Here is a 25815-nt window from a genome sequence, read left to right on the forward strand (position 1 = left end):
TAGTTTAGAGGAGAATAATCCCTTGGAAAGGCTGACTCATGATCAGCCATGATGCATGAGAGCTGCTACGGTTCGTCAAATAAAACAATTATTCCTGATTCTCAAATAATTTATTGTCCAATTAATTGTACTGTCGACGAAGCTTAACCGTATTGATTGAATCCACACATCTCAATTTTACCAATTCATACTGAAGGTTTGTCGGTAAACTTTTATGGTTCGTGAAAATGTTCACTTCGCATGCGTTGTTCAAACTTTCTCTGGCTTGATTCAATTCAGCAACATCCAAGCTGATGCCGTAGTTAGCAGGCACAAATATTCGTTTCAAGTTTCTCCAGTGTCTGATGGGCAGCATTAGAACTGCAGTTAGATTGTCGTAGCGCCCGTTTTTATAGAAAATTTCCTGGACTTGAGGCAGTGACATTTGTGGATCGTCCATATCACCACTTGCACTAGATCCATCGTCCGTTGAGTCGTTGTCTTCTTCGTAAAACGCGTTCATTCGACAATCGTACAAAACCAAAGATCTTAAATTAACCAGCAAACGTAATGTCGGTATCAAAGCAACCAGTGGGAAACGGTTTAAATGAATTTTGGTCAGTTTATCCATTTCGACGAAATGTGTCATACGAAAAAGTATAATTGGTGCATCGATGGCTGATTGTCGAGGACAATATAATTGTAATTCCAGACATTGAAAATTATCTCGGTTACATAACTCAATCAACTGATGGCACATAACTTCAAACTCTACGTCTGAATATTTCGCTAGTTGATCGGCAAAGCTAAACAGAAAATGTTGCAAATGTGGGAGATGGTGAAGCGTTCCGATGAAGTCAACAGAGTCAAGTCTGTCTAGGTCGCTGCACATACCGAATTTCCATACAATTTTTTTGATTTTGTTATTGTTCTCGAAAAACTGTTCCAACCTTTCTGAACTGAGATTCTTCACACTGCCGTACAAGCAATAGAAATGTGTTAGCTGCTTATAGATTTGCTGGAGGATTGCATCGACATTTGTGTTATCGATTCCTGTACCTAATATCAATTTGTTCAAATTCGGGCAATATTGATGGAGAAATTGTGCCTCATCGAAAGTTCCATGTCGGTTTCGAAATTCCACTGTTTGCACGTGTACAAGGCGGTCTTGTATAATCTGACCGAACGGCACCAATTCAATATCACCAACAATGTAAATTTTGTCCATTTTTTGAGCACATTTCATCAACATAAAATTTGTGAGGTTGGCAAGCTTCAAAGCTCTGTTTGTCTGAAAGTTCCACGATCGAATCGACACATTTCTGAATATATTACCATAATAATGAAAATTTTTTGCGCTCGGTGTAACACTAAGTCTTCCATTGTCAAGTAACCTAATCTGCACCTCTCTCATTGAATGTTTCTTAATAAATTGACGCCGAGACAATTTATAAAGTCGTTTACATGCTCGACCACACTCCAGAAGGTCTTTCGGTTTCAGATATTTCATTATGTTACTGATGCAATGATCGCTGATGTTGCCAAACTATGGATAAAACCGTCATCATTTCTTGTGTTTTAATTTGAACTAAGTTTGTCGTTTTACCACTTGATCATTCGGCGAGGCCATGATTTTTGTAAAGGTCAATTATTAAAAAAATGTAGAACTTTGGTCGAGCTATTCTTTTCGTCCTAACAGTTATGACGCCAAATACACAACACTCACCGCTCAACTTCTGCTTCGTAAAAGTCAATTTTAAAATGCTGATTGTATAAACATATGATCTGCTTAGTGAGTACATCAAAAATGAACTTTTTTATACGATTCGGATGTGATATACTAAAGAGGCTTTATTGCGTTGCTCGATACTGTAACCAATTGAATTGTTTGTGACTTTTTTTTTGACTACAGTTAACCCCAACCAAATTTGTAACGCAATTCACTTCAGGTGGTACTCACTACATTGTGTTTATACTTGTGCGGGGTAATAACAAAACCGTGTAAACAAACACGTATAAGATAGTGAGGTTGTAGGAGTGAAAAACCAGTGAAAAACAGCTGAAGCAAATTCCGTCACAAACTTGGTTGGGGTATACTGAGTTTTGAATATGTATAATGAGTTGTAATTCGCATTTCGGAAACGTAATTCAACATTCAACACCGAAAAAATATATTGAAATCTTTAGAATGAAAGGGTGCTGCAACTCAAGCCTACATTTCCCATTATAGGGTTTGCCAGAGGTGCACCTGAGACATGAAAGATTTATTTTCGTGTTGATGATTTTATTACATAAATTAGCTACCGAGGAATAGCAACAAGAGCCAATTGTTTTTGTATCCTAAAATGCCTGGCTTTACTCATAAAAGTTGACATTTGCCAGGTAGATTTTTATGGCTGATGCTATTCGCACGCGCGTGCGAATAGCCATTTCTTGTAATTGACTATTCGCACGCGCGTGCGAATAGCCATTCCACACTGTAGAAGACTATTCGAACGCGCGTGCGAATAGCCATTTCACATTGGATTTAACTATTCGCACGCGCGTGCGAATAGCTAAGCCTACGAGTATTGGCTATTCGCACGCGAAATCGACCGCCCATGTAAAATACGAATATGATTTTCGTGCCGCGAACTTTATCTGATTTTGATGAAAAAATTTCCGAAGAAATTTTTTTTTATTTTCAATATTCAAGTTTAAGACATTTCAATATTGTCAGCATTAAAATGTTCCAATAAAAACTCAAAGTGTTCAAAAAAAATCTTTTTGTTCCAATATCGAACACCATATTTTTTAATATATAATACAGATGGAGATGAAAAATGCCAATATGAAAAATATATACATCTTGCGTTAAATTTTGTAAGAGGCTAAATTAGTTAGTATCATCAAACGCGTTTACATTTTCTCGATTGAAAAATTCCCTAAGATCGAACGAAACGCTTTGTCGTTACATTAAGTCGTTAAAAGGAAAAAATCACTAGGATTTACGAATTTTTATTGTGACCCTTTCGAAATTTTTACTTTGGATATTTCGAGTAAATTCTGATCTCAAAATATTTTTAAATGTATTTTGAATGAATCTCCGTAAAAAACATGTTAAATTGAAGTTTTCAGCCAATAAATAACACTATAACGACCAAATGGAATGGTTTTGAGTTGAGATACAATGTGGATGCGTGCGAATAGTCTACTACAGTGTGAAATGGCTATTCGCACGCGCGTGCGAATAGTCAAATCCAAAGTGTAATGGCTATTCGCACGCGCGTGCGAATAGCCACAGTGATTTTTTTTATGGTTTTACCTAGAGTTTGTCTAGTGATTTTCTATCATCACCAGTGCAATGTATTAAAGTAAAACAACAAATGTTTCATACGATATGTAATTTATGAATTGTTCGAAAGCAGATTTTTATAGAAGTCGTTAAGTGACAAATCAGGGACTAAAATACAAAATGCTAAACACTCGTATCCATAGTACAAACCTTAGAAAACATCGGTGCGTGGGCTCCTCATTTTTCTTGGTTGTGGCATCTCGATCTTGTCTTAGACTAAGAAAACATGAGGCAGACAATTTTGGTACATTTTTTAATGAGCTAAATACAGATCTCTCTTTGAATTAAAAACTAAAATAAATTACATTTGCTTTACAATTCTAATAATTCAAGCGGCGCTTTTGTTTTGCTTTTCGTCTCACATTGAGGATCTATTTGATAAAATTGCAATAGTTTTGTTTAAGCAACCATTTGTCAACCATTGAATAACCTATCGATTCAAGTCACAGTGCAATTTAACCAATCTGTGTTCCATATTTGACGGAAAACTTTTATGATTTGTGAAAATAGTTAGCTCGCACGCGTCATTCAATTCTTCTCTGGCTCTATTTAATTCGGCAATGTCCAATTTGAAACCGTAATAAGTGACACAAATAGGCAGAAATATTTTTGTCAAATTTGCCCAGTGTCTCACAAGGGGCATACACAGTTCATTAACACCGTTAAAATGGCTGTTTTTTATTACTACCTCTGAGATTTGAGACATCGATGTTCCCTCATCGACCAACTCATTGTCATATTTCAAAAAGCAACTATTGAAGACAATCGATTTTAAATGAACAAACTCACTTATTACCGGCATCGTAGTAAGAATCCCAAAATGCTGTAAGTGAATCTTGCTCAGTTGCTTCCATTTAGCAAAGCTTTTCATACGTGAAAGTGCAATCGATGTGTTGTCGTAATCACAATCGATGTAACACGTAGCATCAATCAATGATATTTCCAAAATTTTGAAGGTGTCTCGCTTACACAATAAATTTAGTTGATTGCAAATTTGGTCAAATTGCTTTGAGGTGTATTTCGACAATTGATTGGAAAAACATAACCGAAAATGCGTTAGATGTTCAGCATACCCAACAGTTTGCAAGCATTTCACAAAGTGCTGCCTGGAGGGATGGTCAATCATACGGAATTTCCATTCAATACTTTTGATTCTGTCATTGTTCCGGAAGAACAATTTCAACGTCTGTAGATTCAGATTGTTCCCATTATCGTACAAGTAACAGAACTGTGTTAACCGGTGATATCGTTGCCGCAGGATTTCATCAACGTTTTCGCTATTGATTTCAGAGCCCAAAATCAATTTTTTCAAATTTGTGCAATGTGTGAGAAATTGTACTTCATCCGCAACTCCTCTTCTTTTTCCAAATTCAACTGTCTGCACGTTGCAAAGGATGCTTTCAATTTTCTGACCGAACAGGTCCAATTCCATATCGCCGATGATGCAAATTTTACGCAGTTTCGTTTCACATTTTTTCAGCATAAAGTTCGTAAGGTTCTCAAGTTTCAAATTCGTGTTTGTCACAAAGTTCCACGATGAAATTGTCAGATTTTTGATAATGTTGTCAAAGCATTTTAGATGGGTTACTCCGAGGGACGAGACACTCAGCTTTCCATTGTCAGCTAATTTAATGTGTATGTCCTGCTCTGCTTTTTTACGAAAAGTTTGTCGAAATCGATGTTCACACGTGGTTCTAAGGCGTTTGCATGTTTGACTACATCTAAGAAGATCATTCAATGGCAGCGATTTCAATATATTGTCAGTTATTGCGTTGTCAAATATGTTAAATATGTTTGTCTGGATCGAAACAAAAATTTGTTATGCCACTTTCTGTTGAACGATAATGCCAAACTACATTTACCTCAGATTCTGGTCGATTAGCAGTCATGACTGTTGTTGTAATAAATTAACGGACAAAATAAAAGTTAGTTTCTTTTCGATTGACCGACTCCAATAAAATGTCCCTTTGACAGTTTTTGTAAAGTTCTTCTGCTTCAAGAAAAAACCCAAATTGAAATGTTAATATCTGAACATATACCCTGCTCAGAACTCGGCTAATATTTTTTCGTGCTTTAAGTATAGTTTCCACTTAAAAAGAGCACTTCGTTTAGCCTCCGTCTACATGACAGTTGTAAAATAGAACAAAAGAACTGATGTCACGCAAACGGAGTGGAAATTGAATTTATTTCAATTTTTTACTTGTCAAATACACAACTTGGAACCTCGTAAGTACAATGCTTTACGTGATTAGGCAATGTAAATGAAAATGAAACATGCCGTAGCACGTAAAAGTACAACACTTGAAAATTCGGCAATAGTGCAGAACAATTTTTTATTTACAATAACATTCTTAATTGTGGCCAATGAACAATGTTCATTGAACATTTATTTTGGGTGATTGATACGATTGTTTCATTTTTTTATTTATTGATGAATTTAGACTAAGCCCCACCACTTGGGTGGGTCATTTCCCTTGACTGACTATCAATACTTTCAATAATTCCAGTTCCAGTTGTCTTACCATTTTTAAAAAAAGCTGGTGCTTTTAAGAACACAAAATTATAGTCAGATGAAAAAGCGAAACAAGAATGGTCTATTTGCTACATCATTAATTGAGTATCACTTTTATTTTCACTGGGCGTTTAGAAAACTCAAAATTAATTTAATTTTCTGAAGAGCTGCATGAATCGAAGGTTCAGCGAGCGATGTTTTACATCCAATAAATATGAGTACTTAAAAACGCTTTTAAAATGGTATATTTCTTGCCTACCTCTTGAAAAAATAAAACTCGTGTGAATTACGGCCCTCGCTTCGCTCTGGCTGCAAAGTTCAAACTCGTTCATACATTTTTAAAACGAAAAAATTTCACGCAAAAATTGTCGTATATCCCATTTTACTACTGAATTACGCTACTCTGGTCGAAATTGATTTTTGAAGCCTCTGAGAATTACTCGAGCTATCAGTTTCTCAAGCAAGCAAAAACTCTTTTGGGAAGTACTTCTAAATTTTTTTGTATTTTAAAGTCGGATTAGCTCAGTTTATTCTTTTAATTTGCCAAATATTTCGACTTCAAATCGAAGTCATCATCAGTGGCTGTAACAAAATTCATCAAAAAAATATCAGCGCACTGGACACAATACAACTTTTGTTTAAATGTAAAATTACCTCAAAGTCAAAAATCAAATTCTAAAGTAAATTACATTATCGTCACAGTATTTCCAATTCTAAAATAAATTGAGAAATTCCTTTACATTAGAACTAAATAAAAATCAAATTCGGTAAATCGACAATCTTACATAGCATCGGTGGTCAAAACGAAATCTTCTCTTATCAAAAAGAGACCGAAAACAGTCAAACGACTATAGTTAAACGACTAAATGACAATCTAAAATCATACAAAGTCCAAGCAATTAGAAAACATCAACACAGCAACAGAAAATTACAAAATCATCATTCAACAAAACGCATCACACACCGATAATGTTGTTATACGTTGCAGACAACATTATAGAGTCCGTTTGTTTGTTAAGACAATTCTTTGTTCTCTTTGTGGCAATCATCTCCAGCACTTCTCTTTTCTTCTTGTTACTCTCTCGATGAACAATTTTTGCACGATTCCAAAGCGGAGTATGATTACATTCAATAGCATGTTCACACAACGCACTATGTCCTTTGTTCTTAATGCTGATATTATATTTGTGTTGATAAATACGTTCTTTCAAATACTGTTTAGTGGTCCCGGTATAGTTGAAACCACAAGTACATGGAATACGGTAAATCAATTCGGATTGCAACAGTTTCGGAGTGCTGTCTTTAAGCTTGCTAAACAAGGAATCTTCAAATTGTTGTTACTTTTGCCAACTAACAATAAGTCATCTTTGCAGACCGATTTCAGCTTTTCGAAAAGGCCTTTAACATAAGGTATAGCAACAATTGGTAATTTCTCTTTTCGATCCAATTTGTCAATAGTATGAGCAGCAAACTTATCTCGTACAGACTTGACTAACTCTTCTATTAGTTTAACCGGATACAAATTTTCTCTTAACGTCGTTTTTAGCAAATCGAAATTCTTGTCATGATATTCAGGCTCGGATAATTCCAAAATTTTCTTAGCAAGTAATGTAACGGTGTTTCGTTTATAACTCATTGGAAGATGCGATTTGAAGTTTAAATATCGACCGGACCAAGTAGCTTTGTGAAACCAATCAGTCTTGACGCTTCTGTCTTCTCGAATGCACATGACTTCCAAAAACGAAATTTTTCCATTATTTTCCTTCTCTACAGTGAATTGTAGATGTTCATTATACTCGTTAAATTTTGAAACAATTTCTTCGACTTTGTCAACGGGAACCGCAGTGAGAATGTCATCGACATAACGCCAGAAAAAGGGTAATTTGAAACCCAGTTTCTTGATGACATCATCTTCCAAGATTTCGAGTACTAAATCTGCAAATACTGGACTGGCAGGCGAACCCATTGGTGAACCAAATATTTGTCGATAGAATTGATCATTAAATTGAAAACAGCATCCTTCGAGAACAACTTTAATGCCTGCTAAGAATTCATCTTTGGGGAGGTTGGTGAATTTCTTGATTTTGGTCCAGCGTTTGTGAACAGCAGCATAGACAAGCTCGTTAGGGATGTTGGTAAATAACGAAACAACATCTAAAGAAATCAACCTGTAGTTAGCTGGCAGCCTTATCCGTCTCAGTTTCGAAACTAGTTCAGTAGCATTGCGTATCGTTCTGCCAGATTTACCAACCACATTTTTCAACACGTTGGCAAACACTTTAGACAAATTATAGGTGGGTGAATTGATACTCGCAACAATAGGTCTAGCAGGTCGATTAATTTTGTGGATCTTAATCAAACCATACATCTTTGAGCACACTGAGTTGTATCTTCTGTACCAAGTCCCTTGTTCATCTGTAATGTAGCCTTGATCTTGCCAATGAGTAAACAAATCATTTACTTTGTCTTGAATACTAGCTGTAGGATCTTTGTTGAGTTTCCTGTAGGTTTTTTCGTCGTTCAGCAAACTAAAAATCTTGTGTTCGTAGTCGGATCGGTACATAACAACAGTCACGTTTGATTTATCGGCATTTAGTACCAACAACTGCGAATGTTGTTCAAGAAAAGTTTTTGTTGATTCATAATTCGCTTTCACTATTTCATCAATGGTGTCACGTTTCGTTGGTGACTTTTGGAAATTCGAAATGACGTTACACAGTTTGTTCCTTGTATTCAATCTAATATACTTCTAAATTGTTAGACCAGAAATCCAGAATTCCACTACCCGTCAGATAAAATTTTTTTCTGGAAATCCGCTCCAAAAATGTCGTGGTATAACAAGTTATATTTACAATTACTCCAAACTCACATCTCCAATATCATTCTCTGTCAATTAAAACAAAAAATTTGAAAATCGGGTAAAAATTACTCAAGTTATCGCGCGGTAACAAGAAAAGGCGTCTGTGTAGAGTTTCTCCCATCTCGTTGTTCGAATATTATCCATCTGCAAACTCAGCCTCAAGAGTTTCAATCTTCGTCGATTGAGGCAAAATCTTTGAAAATCGGATAAGAATTATGGAAGTTATCGCGGTAACAAGTAAAAAATTATATTGAGAATTACTCCCATCTCATTACTCCAATATTTCCCATCTACGAACTCAACCTCATGGTTTTCATTCTGCGTCGATCAAAACCAAAATTTTGCAAATCGGTAAAGAATTACTCGAGCTATCGAGTACACAAGTGTACGGTCGTTTTCTGTATTTAACGTTTTTTGCCAGTGCAGAACATTTTCAAAATATCATAGTGAACTTAGCATTACGGACATTTAAGGGTATTTTCTTTCGTAAGACCCTGACTTTTAGTCAAGGGAATAAAAAGTAGAAATTATTTATAAAAAATAGACGGACAGTCATCGTCTTTGTGAGGCAAAGAAAGTGGACAAATTATTATTACATTGGATGCTGTGCAAGTAATTTATTCAATGAGGTAACTATTTTGTGATAGAGGCAAACTCCCAAGTGTGTTTTTTGAGCAACAAACTTCGATAACTGTCTTTTTCACAAGTGTAGCAGAGTTTTCGTCTTGGATATATAACTAGACTTATCGAAAAACAGTTGCCGAAGCAAGTTGCTCAATAATGCAAGAGCGAGTTTGTGAGTATCACAAAGTTGTTTCCTATTCAATGAATTGCGTAACAGCATCCAATGTATTCTCTTTTATTCCACATGTAATCAATCCTTTTTTCAGGGTGTAAATTGCTGCACAATGCTCAACTTTCGCATGGGGCAGGCATTCAATTTTTAATTCATTGGGAAACACTTTGCTTCACATGTTCACATAATTTCTTTTCAGTCTGCATTTTTCTAAAATTGCGAACGGTAAATAGTTATTCACGAACCAGTTCAGGACGATCGATTTTAGATAATTTCTCTTGTAGCCTCAAATCAACCGTCCTAAATAAGGTACGTGCACAAGTTTTCATGCAAAGGTACGAAAAACCGAGAAAATTTTAATATTGCCCTCATTCTCGGTTCCGTCGCATAAAAATGCAAATTGTTTAGCTGACGGGCTCGATTGCTCCTGGGAAAAGAAGTTTTACTTAAGTAAAAGTAAAAGACTTTGTAACAAGTGAATAACTTGATTTTTAAGAACATTTTCTTGTATCATACTACAAAGGCACCTTGCTGTAGTGAAAATCATTGTGTTGCGCTCTAAAATTATTGATGATTTTTCGATTTTGATGGTATTACCAGAAACCAAGATGGTTTGTGTTAAATTGTCTTATTTATATTGTAGAGAGAGATTGTATGTCATTAAATTTTGCCTTACATTGAAAGTTTATGATGTGTCTTAATCATTAATGTGTCCGTTCGTGTTTCCTGATTATCTAGCAAATATTTCCGAATGTTTTCACATGTCGTTACATCGAAAAGTATATTTGAAAAAGTAATTTTGCGCGTACATTATCTTTTGTGACAACGTTTTAATGATATCCATTTGCGCTAATTCAAATCAAATGTAAAATTATACCACTAAAACGGTTATTACGGCGACAATTTCACATTGATAATTAGACCAAAGAAAATGATGTCAAAACAATGAAAATACATTGAAAACCGGAGCGTAACACAAAATGACTTCTTCTATCTCTACCATCTTTCATATTATGCCATGCACCCTCATTTGAATCACCAAAATGGCAACATTCCTTTTAGGTCCTTTCATATTATGCCGATATAAAAATCTCCCAAAATTATAATATGAAGCCACACACATGTTTCATGATTCGCAGAATTATATGCGATCCAATTATGTTTCGTCATTTTTATGGTATGGTGATAAAGTTCTCTGTTTGACTATTTTGTATAGAACTTTACCCTTATTTTATTCTACCCTCATAAACAGCATAATCCCATTTTATTCGCCATGATGGTTATATTTAGCCGAACAGAGAATGGAATTTTATATAACATTTTTTTCATTGGTATGTTTAGCTATTAAAAGCGTTTATTAAAGCAACGTGCCCTTTTCGCATATACTACAAAGTAATGGAATAAGGTTTTATTGGTGGAAGAAAATGGCGTCGACATTATTAATTTTCAATACGAGAATTCTTGGATCGGTTCGAATGAATGGCAGTTTTACACACATTTTTTTAAACTATTTCTAATATTCTCTGATTAGACTTTCACGTCAGCTATTCAAATTTTGTAAATTAATTTTATTGATGCCATTTCTGTTTAATTTAATTGAAGATTTTTCGAGTTTTACAATGGGGTTGGTAATGAGATTATAGAAAGTTTTTGCGTATTTAAGGCATAAGAAAAGAAAAACGCCAGTGTTGGCAAGACTATTATAAATTCTGAATCTTTGCTTAAGTGTCTGCATCGAACAAGTCAAACTTTCCTACAAACGGTTGTTCATTCCCATCATTCCCTGCCATTTATTTACCAGGAACAATGTATTGTGAAAAGCTGTGAAATAAATCCGGTTCCACCTCTTGAAAAATATTCGCAGCGAAGCAACTCTCACTTCTAAAAATGGAGATCTTCGTGCCTAGAAATATTTTTCCTGGACTAGTTTAACTCGATCAAATTTAAAACAGGTCATAGGTTATAGCACAAGAAACAAACTACGGCCGGAATTTTTTTCAAAACTTTTACAAATTTTGAATCTTGTTTCTTGCTAAAACATTTCTAAATTGTCAAAATTTGTGTTCTTCGTGATCAACTCAGAAGTGTCTTAACCTGTCCTTTTAGAACCTAGATAGTCACAGGCGTTATGAGAATTAAATTATTTCGTTTCTTGAGTTGGCACATTCAAATGAACTCATTGAAGTCAGGGCCGAATATTTGTGAATTTTTATTTCTATTGAAATGATTTTTTTTAAAGTAGTTGATTAAAATTAAAGTTAGGATTAAAGTTTATATAAGTTGGGGATAGGTTCAGTAATTTTCAGCAGTGGCGGTATCTATGGTATGAACAAATTAGTTCACTATAAAATGTTAATTCGATCAAATTTGAATAGGCAAAAGTGAATTAATATTGAAAGAGGAGTTGCGGGACTTTCAGAATATTAAAATCGTCGTATTATTTAAAACTTGGCAAAATCTGGTATGGTGTTCTTGCAAGAACAAGAAAAAAGTGTTCGAAAAATATCAGTGTTAATTGTTGTGTGGCAGCCACTCTGTGGATCGTCAAAAATACAGCACTAAATCCTGGTGTACTGACCGTGTTTTTTCCTTCTATATTTTAACGATATATTTGTCGGGTGTGTGATAAATACTGTGAATGTGACACTGTTCCCTAACTAACCCTGGGTGTCTAACTAAAGTTTAGTGGTTTTCAACCATTGAATATGGACTTATTATTTTTACATTAATTTATCGAATTCCTACAGCTCAATAAGAACCTTTTTTTGTTGCATATTTTATCACCTGAGTGTTTGAGACATAACAAAAAATTGGTAAACATATTCCCAGGTGACAAAGTGTACGAAGAAGTACATCGTGCATATCCATTAACGCCAGGAAATGTGTCATTCCCATTATACATGATTTCACATTTTATGCTACATTACAGCCACTCGACCTGGTAATAGAAGTTTGAGCGCCCTTAAAACTGTTGTTAATTTTCGGACTTACTCAGCGGTCAATTAGGCATATAATTATGTAGTGTAATTGCAGCATGTTTTAGTGCATATGATGTCAATTCAAAGGTCACAATGCAATGCTCCAATACGTTACTGTCACATTCATTATTTTTGACATCAGTACGTCACTTTGCGACCCCTTTATGTACCGAATTACCCTACAGTAACAGTAGACTTTCGAAAAACCAAGAAAAAATTTTCTTGGTTTTTTGGGTTTTGGAGCCCATTTTTGAAATTTTTTGGTTATTGATGAAAATGTGGAATAAGAGATCTTTTTTACACCGATTGGTGAGCAGGTAGGTTTGGGAACAACAACATATCGGGTTTTTACAAGAAAATATCGATGTATCGATATATCGATATTTTGATAATATATCAAAATACCAATTATTATCGATTATCGATTTTTTTTTGATTAATTTCCGATAAAAAATTTTATCGATTATCGATAATCGATTATCGATAATTATCAATTATCAAAATCATTATCGCCCATCCCTACATTTTTTAAACTGAAATAATAATTTGCGCTACGAAAAACCTTTGTTTATATTAAAAGTATATACGAGGTGAAAAGTCAATCTCAATGAAAAATAAAAAAAATAAATTTTGATAGAAAAAAATGTACCAGCAACAATTTAATGACATGTATCTGTAAACTTTGACTGTTACCTTAAGACAATTCAGTTGTTAAAACAATTAAATGGAAATTACAGATGAAATGCATTATTGTTATTCTTGTAAGTTATACAGGATCATTGACTTCATTTGTCTAACAAAATAGTTGTTTACAAAACAAGGGATAAAAATTTTAAAAGTAGAGCTTCGCCTTGGATCAAACACAGAAATGATATTTTTCATTCCAAGCTATGTAATGGTTAACATGTTTTTGAAACCAAACCCAATTTTCTTGTTTTACCTAGGTGTGGGGAAAATAAAAGTATGTAATAGTTATTTAAATGCTTTTGTTTCCCCCAGGGTCGAAAGTGACTTATTACACACCTAAGGAAAACTAGAGAATTGGTTTTAGTTTCAAAAGCGTGTAAAATCCATTACACAACTCGGGATAAAAATGAAAAGTCTCGTTTTCGTGTGTTTAATGATCTCAGCTTCGCCTCGGATCAACAAAATTCACACTAAAACTCTACTTTTCAAGTTTTTATCCCTTGTTATGTAAATAACTATTACACGACAAGAGATAAAAAGTTGAAAAGCACAATTTTCGTGTGAAGTGAAAACGTGACTTTTCATTTTTATTCTGAGTTTTGTAATGGATTTTACATGTTGTGAACTAGAAAAACAAATCTCTTGTTTTCCTAAAGATGAAATTCGCCACTTTCGACTCTAGGGAAAATAAAAGTATGTAAAAGCAATTTATTTGATGAACTTTCGGAACCAATAAAAATATATTTTATGTTAAATGATTGAGTATAATCATTAAATATCACAAAGTAGAAGAGACTGAAAAAAAATTGTTTGAGAGTGACTGAAATACAATATTTTTGAAATATTGTGCGGAATCTACCTATTCTATGGGTAAGAATTCAACTGAGATATAGTCTGTGTTAGTCCTGATGAAATTTTATTACTAATTGGATCATCTAGCATCTAGCCCTCATCTACGATAGCGTAGGTAAATTCATAATAAAAGACATAGTCTAAGAAATGGTTTCACAAAAAAATAAATTTATTTAATAGAATTGACAAACTGAGAAAATCCAAAAAGAAATTTATTAAATATTAATTGACGAATGCTGAGTATTTAATTTAAAATGCGTGGCCGTTCGACTAGTCCGCTACTAAAAGCCATTGAGTATTGTTTTGTGGCCGGAGTTTTTCCTTATTGCAAAGGAATAACTTCCGAAGACTTGCAAAGTCCAGGATATGTGGCACTACATCCCTTAGTGCAAGCAGAACAAGGAATTCCGGATGTATAAATTGGTCTATTCAAAATATTGGTCAACGAATAGTTGCACACAATGTAGACATTTTTGCGTGAATTTGCGAATGTCGTAATAGCACATCCGACTCGATTAGCACCAGCTGACACAATCTGTGTGAAATGACCGATTTGCGCACTGCGAAAATTAAAAATTTCAATTAAAATTGGTTATCTGGAAAATGAGCCTCTCACAACGTACTCAGTGTCGCTTGGTCTGTACTTGTTGATGTAGGTCATGTCACAGTCTTTGTACTCATCGAACCACAAACCGAACAAGTAGTCAACGGCTTTGATGGTTTCAAAGTAGTTTGGAGTTGACATCACCATTGCGATATTTTGACCAGCATATTTGTAAGTGGCAGTGTTACGGCACTGATCATGGCCATAAGTACATGTCTTGGCGTTGTATTCTGCTAATTTAGCCAGCTCATCGTCCCACGTCTATGGTGAAAACAATAATGTTAAAATGGTCACTAAATAATTAGGAGTGGAGTTTCTTTACCATTTCAATCATTCGATTAGCGCTCTTGTAGCCACTGATTTTTCCGTTTGCAATGTCGCTTCGTGCTTGATTATGTTTTTTGAGAAAATAAGCTTTCAAGTCAGCTGTCATAGGTACTAGGGTGCGTTCAATGGGACACTCTCGTCCAAAATTATCAGTACTTCCACAGCCAATGTGTTTAGTATTAGATGGACAGTTAAGATTATTCTGACAATAGTCAAATGCAGAGACTATTTCCTTCAGTAAAATAGTAGCTAGAACAACGGTCACTATTGATGGATTCATGGTATCTTTTTGTACTTTTAAACTCGAAAATTGTAATCACAAGGAAAAGTTTGAGTTGATACTGAATGTATTGCTCAGTGGAACTGTTACTCTTGATATGATGACAGACATTGTGCTGTTACTCTAATTTATACCAGTACGATCATCAATCCAATAGTTTATTTATTTTTTAATTAAAACTTCAGACTTTAGTCAATAAGGTAAACAATTTATTCCGAAGCATATTGAATATTAAATTTCCAATTGTATCAACAAATTGAAAATATTTGCAAATTGGTCGAACGTTCTATGAAGATAAATAATTAATGAAGAGTCTGCCTTCTTTGAAACGATGTCATCAATACTGTACACGTCATGACTTGATGACGAATTGTTGTTGTTTTTTTTTGTAAACAACGATAATATGCGTCGTACATTTATACCACCGAGACTAAATAATGAAGGCACGTTTTTACCGCAACAAATACCTATTGTTTTGTGACAAAAAATGATTAATATCGATTTCAAAAATTAATACAGTTTTGACTTATACGATTCTAAAAATATATCTTCGACGATTAATTTAACAGTTGCTGAATAGAATTATCCACTATTTTTGCTGTTGTAAGTAATGAGCATAACTATTTTAGTTCTATTGTAGAAACAATAACTATGTTTGCCCTGAAAGTTTTCTTTTTTATCAACCCATATTTCCGAATTTTCCGAAATGTAACTCAAATGAGTCGATGTCCACTGATCGATCATAAATCAGGGCAAGTGGTCGGAAAGTGAACGACAACCTTTTGAAATATTTTTGAAAAACCATTTTTTAACGGGTAAAGCGTCTCTCCTGCACAACGGCGTCAACATGAAGGTCGTACCATACAGTTTAAATTAAAGGCTGTTCAATTACCTTTCGAACGATACCACACTTTCTATATTTGTGTTTCGAAGATTTTTTAGTCAGTCTACTCTATGGCATAATAAGTAAACGTTTTAGCTTATATCCTAAATAATAACCCAAATAAAACTAAACCTTGGAAATGAAAAGAGTTTTGAGTTAAGTCGAAAATCTTATGGTCTCTGTACTTTCGAGTAGACCGACTTTCGCATATAAAATGAGCTGTACAGCACAGCTGTGGCACACTACAAATAGTAAATCTGGTATCGTCGTAAAGCTGACAATTCACCTGATTCAAAACAAGACCCTTCTTAGCATCGTGTGACCTAGATCCTCAAAAGTGTTCGCTGTGGTAAACAAATTATTGACAAATATTGAATCAATCAACCAAACTAAACTATATTCGTGATATTCGGCCATTTTTAGTCAAGAATAGTTCCTAGAATACGAAATTAACATCAAAGAGTCACGACTTATACCCATCTTAGCTCTCAACATTGAATAAATGCACTAAATTAGCTACTCATATGAAAGTGGTCTTCTAACATCACGCTTATAAACACAAATATAGAAAGTGTGGTATCGTTCGAAAGGTAATTGAACAGCTTTTAATTTAAACTGTATGGTACAACCTGCATGTTGACACTGTTGTGCAGGAGAGACGCCTTACCCGTTAAAAAGTGGTTTTTCAAAAATATTTCAAAAAGTTGCCATTCACTTTCCAACCACTTGCCCTGATTTATGATCAGTGGACATCGACTAACATTTATCTACAATAAAATTTGAGTTACATTACATTTTTAATAAGCCATCTTTCAGGCACACCGTGATTTATGTACCTGTAAATGCCTAACAAAATCTCAGTTAAAACAATCCCACTAACATAAAGATTCTTCCTTGACTCGACCTTTTCCCTTAAGTGAATGATTATAACTTGACTTTCGAAAGAAATGTTTCGGCAAAAATCGGTGACGACGCTAGGACAATATAAATTGTCAATCCTCAGTTGCTCCTTCGGTTCTGCCATAATTTAGAGAAGCTAAAAGTTGAAAAGTAAGAATACGTCAAATATGTTTCAATGAAATTGGTTCCATACGTGGAAAATAATGGGATAATAATTAGGAATCAATTATTTTGTCGGAACGCTCGTTATTTTTTTTTTGATTTAGTCAATATTTTCATCCAATTGGTACCAGTTTCGACCGTAAAGTGGTTAAAAATATTATTGAAAGTAAGATTATTGGTAAACCAGGTAAAAAACGTCGCTCGAGTATAATTTCCCGAAATAATGGAAATATTTCACGAAGATTTCTTCTAAAATCGTGATCTTATCGTTACAAACAAAAACAAATTCTGTCAATCGGAATAGACACGGCAGAGTAAAAGTAACCCAGGCAGGAGCGCTTGTTTGACTAGGGACCTGAATAATCTATATTTTTTGCGAATTAAATTTTTCAACTTATGTCAGTGTTCATTTGAGTTCATTTTGAAACAGTGTATTAGGTCCCTCATTTGACGTTTCAATAATGAACCGCTACTGCCAGGTTTACTTTTACTCTGCCGTGGAATAGAGAGTAAATATAGTTTCTGAGATTTTCTCGTCAATTTTCAATATCTCGCATCGCAATCTTTTTCACATCAATAACCAAAGATAGGCTGATATTTTTACCATGTTCTACAGGCCTGTCAAGTTTCAAAAAAATAAAACATAAATAGACTAACTATTTAAACTAGCATTTGGATGGGTCGGGTCACTTGACTGATGTATTTGTTATAATAACCTGTCACAGACGGCAAGCATATTGACAGCTTTACTATTATGATCTATTACTTCATTTGATCGAAGATTTTCAGAGGTTGATTTCTAAAATATTATACTTCATTTGTTTTAAACATGCTTTCTGCTATATAAGTTAGTCAAAGCTTGTCGTTTATTATTGCGTGCGTTGTCGATAACAGGTTAAGAAATTTTCCGTTTATAAGAGTGATATAAATATAGTTTTTAGGACGTTTTCCCATTTCCTGACCAATCATCACCCAATCTATGCCTTCGATTATACAGTGAACGACATCTCAAATGTCTCACTGTCATTTTTTTCAGAGAATGTTATGGTGAATTTGCAATGAAACAATAAAATTCTCAGAAAAATTTGACAGTGAGACATTTGAGATGTCGTTCACTGTATTGTTTCAGTTTACATTTTTTCTTAAATTATACCATCGCCTCAACAAATTAACCTACACCATATAGAAATTTACCTTTTTTGTATGTTTTGTTTAGGGATGAGCGGGTTGGGGTTTTTTCAAAACCCGCCCAAACCCAACCCGACCCGCTTTTCATTTCTGAAACCAGACTAGAATAAACCCGACATACTTTTAACCCGCCCGAACCCGACCCGACCCGATTTTCATTTTTGAAACCCGATCCGAATTCAACCCGAAAGTTTTATAACCAGTCAAAGTTTTTCAGCAAATTAAGTTTAAATTTATGTGAGAAATGCTTGAAACTAATTTAATATTTTCAGAATTACGTTAAAACCGTAAAGAAACAACTTATATTGATATTTTTTATAAAATTTTAAATACTTCTGGTTGGAAATTGTAAATACTCCTGAAACCCGCCCAAGCCCGACCCGACCCGAATATTATTTTTGAAACCCGATCAAAAGCAAACCCGAAGACTCTACAACCCGCCCGCCCAAAACCCGACGGGTCGGGTCGGGTTTGCGGGTTACCCGAATCTTCGGGCCAACCCGCTCATCCCTAGTTTTGTTGTTCAGACCGTTTCACAGAGTGGTTAAAAATACCGGCTATTTTTTCGACCACAAAATTGTTTAACAAAATTTTAGAAAAATATTCGACGAAGGGAAAGACATTCCCAATTCATCATCACTATTTTGGAGGTGTCTTTATGCATTTTTCGAAGCATAAAATTGGGATTTGTTAGGATTTATTTCGTTAAATTGACGTCTTTACGATGTTTGATTTTTATATTTATACCGTTCATTAGTGATTAGATGTGTGTTTTCTCTCCGATTGTACCTAACAAAACCAATTTAAAAGTTCCGTTTTCAAAACGGGTTAAAGCAAGACGTGCAAGAGGTGCACGTATCCTAAGAGAGACAATCCACGTATGCTATCCTAAAATCTGTTATCGACAACGATGATAAAAATATACGATGAGGTCTGACTATTAGTCGTTAACATAACAAAATGAACTGTAAAATAATAGAAATGAAAGATATGATATCAAACACTAAGTGATACTCGAAACGATACATGAAACTGGGTAGATCAGTAAATTATGGAAAAATTAGATTTATGATTTTTGAACTATAAATATTTTTTTTGGTATTTTCTTTACGCATTAGATGTGTGTTGTATTCGATTAAATAATTACGAGTAAGAATAACATAACAAGAAAATATTTCGATGAGAAAATTTTTAATTAGATCGATTTTTCGTTTTTTTGGCACCTGCAAGAAGCTTCGAAGACTGTTTGGACCCTATTGGTGACCTCAAACCTCGATATAAAGAAGGCTTTGCGATTCGCGTATAAACATCAAATACATAAGCCAATACATAAACTTTATAGTCGAGTATATAAGTTTTATAGTTGAACTGTAAAGATGATAGATAGTGTTTTTATATACACACAGAATATGTGATTTGTTTTTGGTCAAATAAAGTGCGTTTAAGCGTTCAATATATAAAATTTTTATTCTACAAGAACTGTATGGGTTTTTTATGTTCGAGGAATGGTAAATGGTTCGAGACGAAGTCTTGTAGTATAAATAACTTTTTTTTTCCTGAAAGGTTGTAACAAGTTATGAGCACCAAAAAAAATTCAGTGAAATCAGCATTTTTCGTCGTATTATCTAGAGGCTTTTCAGTTTTTCGACAATATCTTCCGAACCATATGGTCGATTGACTTAATGTCGGGCTCAAAATTCATTACTTTTCTCTGCCTTTCGGGGCAAAGTTTATCAAAATCGGTTCAGTAGTTTCTGAGATATTGGAGATACGCCCTTAAGTTATGTTGCCGACGATATAAATCTCACGCACCAATACCACACATTTACCTATTCTATTGGATAACATCGAATGGGATTTTGTTTTGAAGAGTGTCTATAATTTTTTGAATGAAATCTTTTTACTTTTTATTTCAATTGCTTATGCTGTATAATTGTATATAATTGCCATGCCACCATCAACAAAAATACCAAAATTGTTGCATAGCTGAAAAAGTTACATTGCTTCAAAACAGAGCGTCTTTTTTCAGTTTTCAGTTTGCTGTAAACAACAAGAACCGAAAAAAAAACATTTTCCATTTGGAAGTAGTTTCAAAGAAAACACACATCAATGACGTCGCACGCTGTCGAAATCGGCTTCTCCTATGAATGCATTATACATAAAATGCGCACGATTTCTTGCGCAAAAACGCTCAGTAAAAACCATAATATTACATGCACATATCGTGTTTGGTGAAATTGCAGGATATATTAAGTCGTTTGTCTTCTCTTGCCTCGTCCCTACATGAATTAATCAAGCTATTTCAACATTCTGTATAATGTGTGGAATCATGAAACAAAATTACTTCAAAAAATGGCTAAAAGTGATTTAAATGGCTCACACTAATTGTCGGAAAGGATCAACCGAATTCTGACGAGGTTCATTAGTAAAAGCATAAAAGCGATGCAGACGCATATGAAACAGGTCGAGCATATTTTTTTGTCAATTTTTATCCTTTTCATACACAGGTCCGCCAATTAGTGTATTTTGTAGGGATCAACTAACACATCGCATCGCATCATTTGTAGCTTACACTTTACATATATCTATTGATGAGATGAGATGATTTCTCACATCGCATTATCTATAAAAGTAAAGTTGCGCAAGCCAGCCTGTTCTCAATTATATCTGTTACAAGTTTCCAATTTATGCTTTTACCATAGACACACTTTTCTTGATTACGTAAGTTACAGCGCCCTCTATCGACAGGAAAAAAAATATTTCTATTTATTTCGACGAAGTCTGAGTTGAAATGTTTACAATGTGTACAAACTAAAGCTTTACGTATTACTAAAAAAAAACTTTCTTCATTTATTTTTGTACAGAAAAGAAACTTTTCGATGTCATTAATCTAAGATAAATAATTTCTGTTTTTGTGCTTGTTTTGGTTTGAACTTTTATTCTGGATTTGTTGTTCAATGCAAAAAGAAAAAAGAGTACAAAGGCGAACTAGAGTAACAAATGAAGTAGTAAATTGAATTTAAGTCTTAGTAAAAAGAAAATTGAACCAGGCTTACCACTAGGTATATTGGTAAAGGTAAATTACGTGAGATGTATGTTTTTGCAGTTTATATGAATAGACAGTTTGCGCAAATGACATACAATTTTTAAGTCAACTTATAAGATATATATTATAAGTGACACATAAATTACAACTTATAAGTTGACTTATAAATTATACGTCATTTGCGCAAAATGTCTAATATATTTCGTTATGCTTAGTTTCTATAAATGGAATACGAGACAAAATGATGTTTGAACATTGACATTACACATAGCAAACATTAGAGCATTAGATGAGGTGAATAAATGACGAATAAGTAAAAGAAATTCAGTAAGTCAGTAAATAGTACAGCAAATGCGAAACTTATTTAGGCCCAAGATTGATAAAACAGAGAGATTAAATGGGTAAATGTTACCATACACCCAATTAAGGTATCCAATTCTTAGAAAAATCGTTACATTTTACTGAAAGTGAAACCATTTAAATATTCAATATTGTTTTGCACGTCCGTTCAGATCTAATAGTCAGGTATCAAAGACAAGTTTTTACTTTGGACATAGATTGGACATTGGTACAACAGTTTTGGTATATTTAACTTCAGAAAGTTGAGTTCACTTGGTAATTTAAATTGAACAGCTTCAACGTTATGATGTTTACACTGTACATAAAGAAACCATTAATAAAGTTTGTTGCAATGACTTCTCATCAGATATCAACAGCGACAACAAAAATAAGTAATGAGCTTCGGTTAGTGGTCTACTATATAAAAAAAATATGGCAGACACATTTAGCATCGAATACTTTGCTGTACTTTAAACAAACCAAGTAAGAGATTAATTACTGCAGACAGAAGCTTAGAAGCACTTATCTGCAACTATTCTTTTTGCTGTTTTTTTTTTAACCCAAAAAATTTGTGTACTAGTGATGTATTGGCCTCGAAGTACTAGATTTAGTAAATGTGATGCTCAATATGTGAGTTTTCTATGTAAATTCCAAATCAAGTACTTCAAAATATAAGCAGCATAAGTGAATCTGGGCTGAGAACATGTCGAATTTCTTAAAATAAGAAACGTTTTTTCTAAGTGTGTGATATTAGGGCCTTCAATCAAATTCTTAATTTCCTGAATTTTACGGCATTTTTAAGAATATAATTCCCAAAAATATATTTTTATATAGACCCTGTATCGATGTGACTTACTTTTTTGAGGCCAAGGCCACATGGGCCAGTGGAACAGAAAGCTAACAAAAATATTTTCTTGTGCAACATTAACATTGGATCTTTGCACAAAGATTAATAATTTATTTCTAGCGAAATGACTAGAGTTGGTAGATTTGATTTACGTTGCGTAAACTAAACGACTCATAGACGACATTTAATACAATTGTATGTTGTGACTTTTAGGAATTCCTTTCAGCTGCGCCACTTGTTAGGAATTCTACGTTCTATACCAATCAAATACTGAGACTTGGTGATGCTGTCCCCGGAAACACGTCTTCATTGATCGATCGTACAATTGTAACTCTTTTCACTTTCTTTTCTTCGTTCGTGTGTACTCTGATGGGATTCATTCTAATGGCCGTCTAGATTAGGATTTTCACGGGTGATTGTGAGATACTATTCTCAACAGTGACGAAGAAAAATATGAGTTTCGCTGTAACAGTTCGTTCTGTCGTTGAAATTTGCTTTGTTTTTTGGTTTGATGACATCCTAACAGCCTTTGACGACCAGTAACAAGTTCAATATGGATCACCAGTTTCGAACTATACGAATAGGTACGAACTATTCAAATTACGTTGGATTTCTTTGAATCTCTCTTTTTACGACCTTAACGACTAGTTTCTTGAAAAGTTTGTTATCCGTCAGCATGCCGTAATTGTTTGAAATTGGTGAGTCGGTATTTCTCTTTTCTAGTACATCCTCTTTGTTATCTATAGTAATTTGAGGATAACAAATGATAATAAAAACGACATCTAAAGTCTTAATTTCTTTGAAGTGAAACGTTATCAATTCCACTATCAACACTCTGAATCACGATTTAAAGGCAGGTTACATATGAAAGGTATAGTTGTTGATAGTTGACTACACTGTATATGCATTTACTTATTGTCCTACTTATTCATTCACCTATACTATATCGATAATTCACGCCGTAGGTGCGGTCGAAATTAAAAATGGAAAGTGTGAAATTTTTCCTAACTCAACGTCAAAGCTTCCTTTAAACCGTTTCAACTGAGGTTCTACATGGAATCAAAAGGAGGTGTATGGACAGTCATTCTTATTTACTTAACACCGTAACACACCCCATTATCAAGTCAGTCATTGACACTGTTGGTGTCTTCAACTATTATTGTGATTGTGTGGCCAAAATTCTACCGACAATAGGTTATTATCGCTGTTCAACGGGACTCTCACACTGAAATGAAATGAAAATCGTCATCGGTAACAATCATTTCACCTTTTTGTTTGTTTTTGTTTCCATATCAATTACGTTCCACTCTCATCTCGCGTTCAAGCTCAAACGATTTACATGAATAGTGCTATGTGTCGCCATTTGAAGTAGTTGCAAAAAATATTTTCTTTAAAAAATTTTGGAACTGCAGGTGCTATGTAATGGGTTCTGCAACTCACTTGCATTCTTACAAAGTTCACATTTGAACGCCCTATAGTCAACCAACTAATCGTCGTCTTACCAAACCAAAAAGCAACGGAAATGAGAACAAAACGGCTCATCTGCTATCAACAGTAACTACAAACACAAGCGATAACCTCTTGTTAACGCAGTCTTATGTAGTAACATCACTGTTAACATGAATGAAGTAATAGGTTGTGTATTCATTGACCGTGGAGAACCAAACCCTCATTGAATGAAGTAATAGATTTTCTACCAAGCACTAGGTCATACTTTCAACAGAAGATTATATAAGATTAACTGTTTTATCTGTCGAGAACATATATACCGAGATAAACAAAAAATGCTCTAGAGGGATAGGTGGGAAATTATTGTTCTAGGCTGATAAAATCATTATACTGTGATACGACTGTCATCTCGAAAATTTGTTGGAATACCACCCACCACCACTTATATCAATCATATCCACTCAGTCAACCGTTTAATTAGAATTAATTTATTTAATTAAACAACATCGTCTAATTGCGCTGGACGACAGACTAGAAAATATTCCCATAATCATTAGCCACATATGAGCCTCACAAATGAATCTGATTTATCACTATCCCAAGCAACCATTCAGATAAAAATCAAATACATGATACCGTATACTACAGTACGGCATATAGATGGATGGATATATGTATATACGCACCTATAAATAATGTATTTTGTTCGGAGATAGACTGAAATTTGTATGGCATCAAATCGTAAAAGTCAGTATGATTTATGGATTTTTGTTGTTAGATTTTGTTACATCCGCCATGAAAGAATATTTTTTTTTACCAAAGACAAAAAAAGAGGGATCATAGACTTTTATGAAAACTTCAAGTTTAAATCCCACCCATTTATTGAATTTTATCCGAAAAGAGGGTGAGCGTTATAAAAATGTTGCTTGAAACGTTACTTATGCTCTGATGAATAGTGTTTCTGAAAAGGATGAGAAGAAAAAAAAAAGCATCAAAGGAAAATAAAAATGGTAAATTTTACTTATGTTTCATAACTGAAAGGTATTATACAAAATAAACTGAAGTTAGATTTTATTTCAAAGTGTTTGGTTACATAAGAATCATACCGAACATTTGGTATTTTTTTTTTTTTTGAATTTTCCATATTATCCAACATCGTCGTCACCATTCTTCATTATTCAATGCAAAGTTCGAACAAAAACAATTTTTTAGTTTCAGTAAACGTAGAACATTCAAATATTCTATAAAGGATGAATGTCTTAAATTTTACTTTAGTTACCAAAGTGTAATAACTTTCGTTCTGATAAGATTTTGTACCGACTTCTACGTTCCCCCAAAATGCTAATACGTAAAATGTTTTTGCTATGAAACAACCACCCACCTACATCACGCTAATATAGTGTTCGCTTTATATACCATATACGATACGAACAAGATGCGACCACATTTTTCACGCAACACGCAAGTCCTATTCCACCCATGTATTCCTTCATCCATCGTCATTTTGTTTGCGTGATTTTTACTGATAAACTGCCTTTTTCATGTTAAAATTTGCAACTGCACCATTTCGGTAATGTCTCGTAAAATTCTTAGCTATTCGTGCAATGATAATGGTTACCTTACGTTAATTCGGTTGAATGTTTCATTGCTCGAATAGTACATTACATATCAATGGGACGAATAATGGAGATGGTGCCACTTGTGTGAAATTCGATTTGGGCTGGAGGCGAGACAGACATAAGAAACTCTTTCCATCGTTTATCCCATTTAAATGTGCCGTATTTTATTCACG

General features: G+C 34.1%; 4 protein-coding genes across 4 annotated transcripts; all 4 read right to left on the reverse strand.

Annotated features, from left to right (window-relative positions):
• Positions 1-96: 96 nt before the first annotated feature.
• LOC119085739 lies at positions 97-24163 on the reverse strand. Its single transcript, XM_037196206.1, has 4 exons — positions 24153-24163; positions 20208-20217; positions 1586-1638; positions 97-1525 (listed from the first exon to the last, which is right to left on the reverse strand). Exons 3-4 carry the CDS (start codon positions 1607-1609, stop codon positions 122-124), a joined length of 1428 nt encoding a protein of 475 aa, XP_037052101.1. The 5' UTR covers positions 1610-1638; positions 20208-20217; positions 24153-24163; the 3' UTR covers positions 97-121.
• On the reverse strand, positions 3554-5321 carry LOC119085740. The gene is made up of 2 exons (XM_037196207.1): positions 5176-5321; positions 3554-5111 (listed from the first exon to the last, which is right to left on the reverse strand). Exons 1-2 carry the CDS (start codon positions 5200-5202, stop codon positions 3744-3746), a joined length of 1395 nt encoding a protein of 464 aa, XP_037052102.1. The 5' UTR covers positions 5203-5321; the 3' UTR covers positions 3554-3743.
• LOC119085685 lies at positions 7093-8388 on the reverse strand. Its single transcript, XM_037196130.1, has one exon. It carries the CDS (start codon positions 8386-8388, stop codon positions 7093-7095), a length of 1296 nt encoding a protein of 431 aa, XP_037052025.1.
• LOC119085741 (antigen 5 like allergen Cul n 1-like) lies at positions 14281-15305 on the reverse strand. Its single transcript, XM_037196208.1, has 3 exons — positions 14925-15305; positions 14622-14863; positions 14281-14558 (listed from the first exon to the last, which is right to left on the reverse strand). The coding sequence occupies exons 1-3, from the start codon at positions 15207-15209 to the stop codon at positions 14321-14323; spliced, it is 765 nt and encodes a 254-aa protein (XP_037052103.1). The 5' UTR covers positions 15210-15305; the 3' UTR covers positions 14281-14320.
• Positions 24164-25815: the final 1652 nt, after the last annotated feature.

Source organism: Bradysia coprophila, chromosome X (assembly GCF_014529535.1).
Source record: "Bradysia coprophila strain Holo2 chromosome X, BU_Bcop_v1, whole genome shotgun sequence".
In the NCBI taxonomy this organism is placed as follows: domain Eukaryota; kingdom Metazoa; phylum Arthropoda; class Insecta; order Diptera; family Sciaridae; genus Bradysia; species Bradysia coprophila.

Coding starts and splice junctions, on each gene's coding strand:
- LOC119085739 (XM_037196206.1), bottom strand. CDS start 1,609: ATGGCCTCGCCGAATGATCAAGTG. Junction 1,526..1,585: donor CCTCGCCGAATGATCAAGTG/GTAAAACGACAA, acceptor TTTTATCCATAG/TTTGGCAACATCAGCGATCA.
- LOC119085740 (XM_037196207.1), bottom strand. CDS start 5,202: ATGACTGCTAATCGACCAGAATCTGAG. Junction 5,112..5,175: donor CTAATCGACCAGAATCTGAG/GTAAATGTAGTT, acceptor GTTTCGATCCAG/ACAAACATATTTAACATATT.
- LOC119085685 (XM_037196130.1), bottom strand. CDS start 8,388: ATGTACCGATCCGACTACGAACACAAGATTTTTAGTTTGCTGAACGAC.
- LOC119085741 (XM_037196208.1), bottom strand. CDS start 15,209: ATGAATCCATCAATAGTGACCGTTGTTCTAGCTACTATTTTACTGAAG. Junction 14,864..14,924: donor CTAATCGAATGATTGAAATG/GTAAAGAAACTC, acceptor TTTTCACCATAG/ACGTGGGACGATGAGCTGGC. Junction 14,559..14,621: donor TACAGACCAAGCGACACTGA/GTACGTTGTGAG, acceptor TAATTTTCGCAG/TGCGCAAATCGGTCATTTCA.